General features: G+C 31.8%; 1 protein-coding gene across 1 annotated transcript; it reads left to right on the top strand.

Moving 5' to 3' along the window:
- Nucleotides 1–402: 402 nt before the first annotated feature.
- LOC134268354 (complement C1q and tumor necrosis factor-related protein 9-like) lies at nucleotides 403–2,411 on the top strand. The gene is made up of 2 exons (XM_062750597.1): nucleotides 403–616; nucleotides 1,987–2,411. The coding sequence occupies exons 1-2, from the start codon at nucleotides 403–405 to the stop codon at nucleotides 2,409–2,411; spliced, it is 639 nt and encodes a 212-aa protein (XP_062606581.1).
- Nucleotides 2,412–8,153: the final 5,742 nt, after the last annotated feature.

Genomic DNA, 8,153 nt, shown 5'->3' with positions numbered 1-8,153 from the left:
TTAAAAACACCTCTATACTACTTCTGTGCATATTTTTGAAAGCAGAGAGCTTGTTGTTTCACGGACAAACCAATACTACCTCAGCATCTGGTGAACATTCTGATCCTGATGTGTACAAACAACGTCTGCATCTGGAGACCGTGTTAAATTCCATAATGATGGATCAGAAACAACAAACTATGAAAAGTTATTAGAGGAAGAGATTAAGAAAGCCCAAATGAAGATTTCATTTTTAGAAAGTGAAAACAAAATCACGAGAGAAAGACAAGACGACTTCAATTCTTCATCCACTTCACAACAAAATTTACAATACCAGAAAACATTATACAAAGGCTGGAGAACATTTTAACTTTTGAAATAAAGCAAACAGTCAGAGAAGGTCAACTAGAGATGATGAGAAACATGTCTGCCACCATCACAGACTTGGAACTACGAGACCGATATTTATCACTTTCTCTTCTGGACGTACACAATAACACAGCACGGCTATCGTCTTCCCTTTCTAGTTTGGAGGTTAGACAGCAGCAACAGATGAAGTGTGAGATCCAAACACTGACAAATTCCCAACAGCATGACATTACCACACTGAATGATACAATTACTCATCTTAAGAATCGTATGTATACTCTGATTGTTTTTCTTTTCAATCGAAAAGTACAAACAGTTATAAAGAGCAAGTTGTACCTAAGGGCTAATTTAGCCTTGTGGAATTTAGAAAACATAAATATTTCAATTGTAGATGACATGGCTTTACAAATTACTGACGTTTGGTGACATATATCTATTAATAATTAATGTTTGAATTTCTTGTTAGTTGACATCCATAAAATGATGTTATAGAATGTCATAATTCTCATATTTTAAAAATTTTTATTTAAAAACCATTGTTTAAAGCTGTTTTTTTTACTATTTCAAAGAGAAGAAACCCATATTTAAAGTACACTTGACATTTTGCAGACTAGTATAATTTTTCTTTCCAATTGTTGCTAAAGAACATATAACATTTCATTTTTGGAATTCTATTATTATTATTATTAATTCACTCTTAATAGTTTTGCGAGACATTAAAAATTTGGAACCATACAATTTCACGTATTTTCAAATGATATGGAGACTCTGGTATATAAATTGCAGAATTTATGATAAAAATTAAGTCACCAAGTTTTTGCTTAAATTAAGTATTATATTTGAAATGTGACAGAATAGTCGACTTTCACATTTACAAAAGTTACTCCCCTTTGCGGGGTCAATCAGGGGTTAACCGGCGTATGACGCTGTTTTCCCTCTATAACCTTACAACTTTATGGGTCAGTATCTTAGAAATAAAATCTACATGAATATGCACATTATGTTTTTTATGTTGCCCCATACTCTGACAAGACAGGTACAGATCGAAATTGTACTATAACGTTTGAAATTTAAAAATATTAACATGTAACTTACAAAGGACAAAGTGGGAAAAATGAGCGTTACGCGACAACGGGAGATAACTATTAGGAATGTGAAATTCGTCTATGGAGAGTCAGTTAAATGGCTTATGGGGGCACTGGCTTCAGTACAATATTATGTGTCAAATTGTGGCTTTCCCAACTCAATGAAATGTTTCACACATTCGTATATTTTCAATTTCTACTTTAATTTTACATTATTGTGGATTTCAGATTCTCACACTCTTAATTGACCACAAAAATAAGATACAGTAAAATGCAAACCCATATATTAAAGAAATTTTAAGATATTCGAATAAGCTCTAACTACTAGGAAATATGGATCAAAGATAATATTTTTCAAATATATTAATTCTTTGTAGTCTTAACATAAACTATTACATATTTTTACATTAGACAAAAACCATACTATATCATTCTTGAATAGTAATTTATTGCATTAATTATTAACAGCTATATACCTATCTTGGGCTGTAATGAAATGTTGATTTACCAAATCAAAATTGAACTGTAATCTAAATGTCTGCTGTATTTTTAGGTGTTCAATCCAATGTAGGTTTTACAGCTGGGATAATGGGACAGTTATACGGGCGACATACATATACAGGTGGAGAAACAGTCAAATTTTCAAATATCATATACCAGGTTGGAGGAGGATACAACCCTACAACAGGAGTGTTTACTGCCCCAAAGGCAGGGCTCTATCTTATATTCTGTACTAATGTGGCATATAATGATGAATCCTTCTGGACAAAAATAATGATTAATGGTTCAATTAAGGCAGGAGCCATGGCGTATCTTGAATCCTCTACCATACATGCCTATCAGTCAGCCTCCAACCTTGTCGTCCACCAGTTACAGTTAGGAGACAGAGTCTGGATACAAGTACACAGTGGTAGTCATCTGTATTCATATTCTACAGATACAACCTTTTCTGTGATCATGATTAATGCATCAGATTAAAACCATCACCGTAACTGTATTATGATATTATTTTTCATATAGTATTTACTTTATCCATTAAACGTTTGGGTGTTGCTGTAATTGACAATTAATTGACCCGAATTAAAGTCATTTTGTTATCACCCTTCAACTTTGCCCTTCAAGATAGACATACTTTTTGATGTTGTTATCACTGATGTATATTGCATTATGATATAATTTGTTATCATTTTCATGTTCTAAATTTTGAATATTCCGAGTGGTAGTTGCAGCTTTGTAACTCATTAGTCTGAAAAAGTGGGATTGATAAGCAGAGAGCTATAGTTCCATCCATATGAAAAATAATTTCTTGCACAAAAAGTTGCACTCAATTTTGGATTGATTTCTCCAAAATCTTATCTCAATTGTACAAAAGCATGATTTCAAAATATTTCTTTCACCTCTATCAACTATACTCTAATATTATACTTTCATGTAAATTAGATTATTCTGATTGGTTGAGAAACATTTGTTAAAACACTATTACCCGCTGAATAATGAAACCTTGCCCTCCAGCGTAGCAACAGTCAACATTGCTTGACGACGGGTGTTATTCCAAAAAAATAGCGACTGCGCAGAATTTATGCGCGTACGGTTCACTGTTATATGTATTTGTGTAAAACATTCAGTATAATATATTAAATATAGCATGTAGTTGAGTGTAACATTGAAAATTTTACATGCAATATTTATATAGTATTTGATATCTGCATACAGCGAGTTGGAACGAAATATATTGCTGACTAGTCTATCCAGCAATATACTACATGTAGTGGTAAAAATATTTGGACATTTACAGTTCTGCTGCTATCTGGGTGGTATTAAGGGGATGAAGGACCTTTAGCTGGAAAAATACCTGTCGTTCAATTTTTTTTTCATATTTTGTATATCTTTACTTTAGTATGTCCCACATACCTTAAAGCAGATATATCAATAGGTTTCTGAATTTATTTTTGAGATATTGAGTGACAAATACTATGCCCCGCAGTGTCTAAGTGAAGTTTTGTTTCTCCATGTTTCTGAGCCCATTACTCGATTCATAATGGGATTTTTTCAGCATAGATAAAACATATTTCAGCGAACATGTGTCTTTTAAAATATTTCAGAGTATGAGTATGGTTAAAAATTCGAAAAAGCAAGATTCTTTTGTCACACCGCATCTGGAGACGGAAAATTACGTACTTTTTAGTACAACATAAACAACAAAAAAAATAATTTGCAAAAAATCCTATCATTCAATATTTGAAAAATTACGTTGAAATGCAAGTGCGTCAGGTTATTGATTATCTGTAAAAATATCGATTAGTGAAGCTGAGCTCAATATTGCACAGGGCACAGTTAAACAAGACATGAACATGAGAAAAACGTGTCATGTTTACATTTTTCGAGTACGGGAAAACCCAACTATGACGTCATACATTTGCAAAATCAGCGAAATAAGATACACTTACAAAATATTTTCGTCAACAACGATGTAAAAATATTTTTTGCCCTCTCTAATTCATGAAATGCCCCACCATGTACTAATCAGGACCTGGTTTTATGGTGTTGTACTACTTGTGTTTTACCGTTTATAATCTTACTGTACAAAAAAGTAGATCAGTCTATTCCGTAAGTTGATAATATTTGCAAAAAAGTTTGAATGTTTTTAGATATTTTTATACAAGATGATGAACTCAAACGAACAGTCGAAAAATTATACAAGTACTGTTGTTTCAATCTTGTTTTGTACATATTTTATCAGAGATTATGACGTAATTAAACTGAGTCATGTGACCATACATCCTTCGTCCCCTTATATAATTGTTTAGAAAATTACTTCGTCTGTACTCCCACTTGGTAAATTCAAATTTTAGAACGGAATATAATACTGTGAAATTACTAATTTTCATGAGAATTAAATTTTCGTAGTTTTCAAGGTTTGAAGAGACCCACCAATTTATGCATTTTTTCGTATATATTACAAAATTGTCGGAACCGAAAAGGTTGGGTTGGGTGCGTTTGGGACAATTGCATCGATCAACCTTTATGATAATTCTAAAATATAATATTTGAAATAATTTTATGGCATTCTACTGTTTAATGTTATGCAGTAGCATTTTATTGTACATGTAAATAAATATGTAACAAATGACTTCCAACATGCATTAAAAAACTGGAACTCGTTATTAAAGAATGTGGCTGGTTCAGATCAAAGTTGGTAGATATGGAAAACCTTAAATAGTTATATTTGTCTACGGGTTTTTCTGTTTAATCAATATAACACGAAGCACACGAAGTATGTCCGGTAGACAAAGGGGGCGATTTCTTCTCTACTGCATTTGATCCAACCTCTGCTTCCAGAGGACTATGTTGGCTCTGTTCATAAATGGACTTTTGAGAAAGATAACTATTTTGACCTTCATATTTCATTCATCAATAAGTCGACTGCTGTATTTACGAATTGCACGATGCATAATGAGTTACATCTTTCATATACTCTTTTAAAACTAAAGGATGTTAAAAAAGTTCATTCCACATTTTTTTTGTATTTTTGAAAAATAATAATAAATCCACAATAAGATACTTAGATTTAGTTCATTCTTACTAATGATAAGTTTTTAACCGTCTTTTGTTGAATTAATGACTGGAAGGCAGATATAAAAACAAATGATGAAACAGAAAAATCAGAGATGTGGCATATTTGTGACATATATATTAGCCACACAGATCAATAAATCCTTTCAAATGTTTTGCAAAATTTATCAAGCATGTAAAGAATTTAAATTTGACATACCTATACTTTTAAAAAGTGATTAATCTTTCTTATATCTAAGCTCATCAGTTTTGTAAACTGTAAAGTAATAAATCGTATATTTTCACACAAAATGACCAGGATTTCTGCCCCGTGGTTGCTTTAAAGATGTGTGTACATAATTCAATTTAGAAGTATACCTTATAACTGCTTGCTAGAAATGAATTGCTAAAAATCTGAAGCACAATCTTCTGACTGAAAAATTCATCAGTTTAGCTAAACACTACATGTACTTTGAAAATTTTTGAAATATTTCACTATGGAACGAATTTTCTTAACATCAAGTAGCAACTGTAGACAAAACAAAAACCAATCCTTACAAGATATCACAATGAAAAATAATTCTGTATTAAGCAGACGTACAAAGAGTATTTAAAAAATCAGGGAAAAAATCTTAAACAAATTTAAAAGTATTATTTAGAGACTCTATGTTGCTTATTATTGCTATCCAATAGATTTTTTGCTTTGACATAATGCCCCCATCCCGAAAAAAACATACTTCCATTCTAAATCCGAAGAAACCAAGAGCTATAAGGGTTGTCTTTGACTCATGTGCACGCTATGAGGGAGTCTCCTTGAATGATTCCTTGATGAAAGGACCAGATACTAGGCCCTAGAAAATTTCCTTAACAGTCTTACTTCAGCACTTAGCTGTAGATGCCTCTAGAAGAAAAACGATTATATTCCGTAAATCTTCTCTATAATATTGCCTGTTAGATGAACAAATCATAAAGACCTATTTAACATTGCAAGTAGACATATACTCTAAATATTACGGAACAGCGTCCAAGTAGAAATCTCCATTTATAGAATCGCCAGAGAAAACTAAAAATATACTGTAGTATATTCTAATTCAATACACGAGCCCTGGAAAATTTAGATGTGTGGAATTTCAATAACTCTAGATTTATTACACCTTTCATTACTCAGAATATATACAACCATTGTTAATGTGAAATGCTACCTTCTTTCAATAAATAAAACAAAATAATTTTATCATAAAAACTAATTAAGTCTAAGTAAAGACTATCTTTCACTTTATAGTTACAATCATCAATTCAAGCAGTTCTTTTTAATATTAAGCATTACGTATTCAGCAAAAGAGTTGGTTTTGTAGATACAATCATGATAATTCAACAATGACAAAGAAATATAACATAAGGGAAACCATGCATATGGTATGTGACTGAAAAACTCGAGATAACATATAGCTCAGATTAACATTGATCTCCCCATATTTTTTTTATCATTAACGTTGTATTAACGGTGGCAAAAATTTTGGTCAGCATCAAATAAGCAAAATATATCACATTCACATACCTCTAAACCGTTAAATTTCACAACTTGTTAGCAACAGATACATGTAGCTTGTTATACATCTGGGCCACTGCAGGGCATGTTGTGTATGAAAACCCAATTCTGTTGTTCTGCTGATCAAAGACCACTTAAAACCCCTCCATCCATTATTATGAGAGACATTTTGTAATTAATTTATTAAAATCAAAATGTTTTTAAGCAACAAGATCATCATGACTTTTAATAGATGCTTAATACTAGTATACTTTTTTATTTGTAAAATTAGAGCCTAATCTCAGCCTATGTAGCTTTTCTTAACCTCAGTTACCACGGTTAAAAAGAAATTCAACCTCTTGGGGTGTTCTTGATGAAATAACAAGAAATGTTTGTGAAACACTTATGCCCCCTCCCCCTGGATGCTTTGGAGCTACAATGATTTTGAATGACTGTTACTCATTCTCAGCAAATTCCAAGGCTTAAAAATAAATAATGTTGTAATGAATGACTCCATCTTTGTTGTACAATTCTATGTCTTAATTTCAAAGGCAATACTCCATGGAGGACCATTGGGAGATTTCTTCAATACAATTAAACAATCAGACTTTGGACATTTTACATGGTACTAAACTATATAAATCATAATTCATTTTTAATGTTTCATCGATATCTTATTCATGGAATACATGTATACGGCATTAAATGCATTGTTTTTTAAAATATCACCTAAATTTCTTGACATATCTCTTTCACATTACCTCTTCGTATAAAATAATATATTCTGGGATAGAGTGGTCGCCACACAATTCACAAAATATAATTCAAGTACATGTATATATCTGGTAAAAATATAAGTAAGTTGACTGTTATCATGATAAATCAATGGCTAATGTAGTACATGCATGACTCAGTCAAATATTTTTAATATAGGTCAAAGATAACACTTTGCATAAAATTTAGCTTGTATCTGCACGATAATAATTTGATTTTTGATAAAACCTCTCTATCTAAGTGAACTTGTTTGAATTATCAAAAAGAATTTTCACAGATCGCCGAAATGCACTGGAATAAAGGCACCTTGATGGTACTTCTGTGCACATTTTTGAAAGCAGAAACTCTCTTGTTCCATGGACAAACCAATGCTACATTACCATCTAATGGACATTCTGATCCTGATGTGTACAAACAACTTCTTCATCTGGAGACCGTGTTAAATTCTATAATGATGGATCAGAAACAACAAGCTCAGAAATCTGAGCAACAGCAGAAGTTATTAGAGAGAGAGATTCAGACAGCCCAAATGAAGATATCATTTTTAGAGAGTGAAAACAAAATCCTGAAGGAAAGACTAGATAACTTGAATTCTTCATCCACTTCATCAAAGCAAGATACCTCATTGAATGAAAAGCTGAATAATCTGAATTCAACATCAACTTTTCTGCTTCATGAAAATATAATTTTGAAAGAACAGATTAAGATTTTAAACTCTACTTCCATGCTTTTACAACAAAATTTGACAACATCAGAAGATCGGCAAAAGCTGGAGAGCATTTTTACCTTGGAAATAGAGCAGGCGGTTAAAGACAGTGAAGAAAAATTTATGAAGAACATGTCCATTTTTCTACTACGACAAGACA

This window comes from Saccostrea cucullata, unplaced genomic scaffold (genome assembly GCF_032062105.1).
Source record: "Saccostrea cucullata isolate Sc308-1 unplaced genomic scaffold, CSIRO_AGI_Scuc_v1 ctg743, whole genome shotgun sequence".
Classification (NCBI taxonomy): Eukaryota; Metazoa; Mollusca; class Bivalvia; order Ostreida; family Ostreidae; genus Saccostrea; species Saccostrea cuccullata.
Note: the sequence above shows the minus strand (reverse complement) of the source record. Positions and strands in the feature narration are given on the sequence as shown.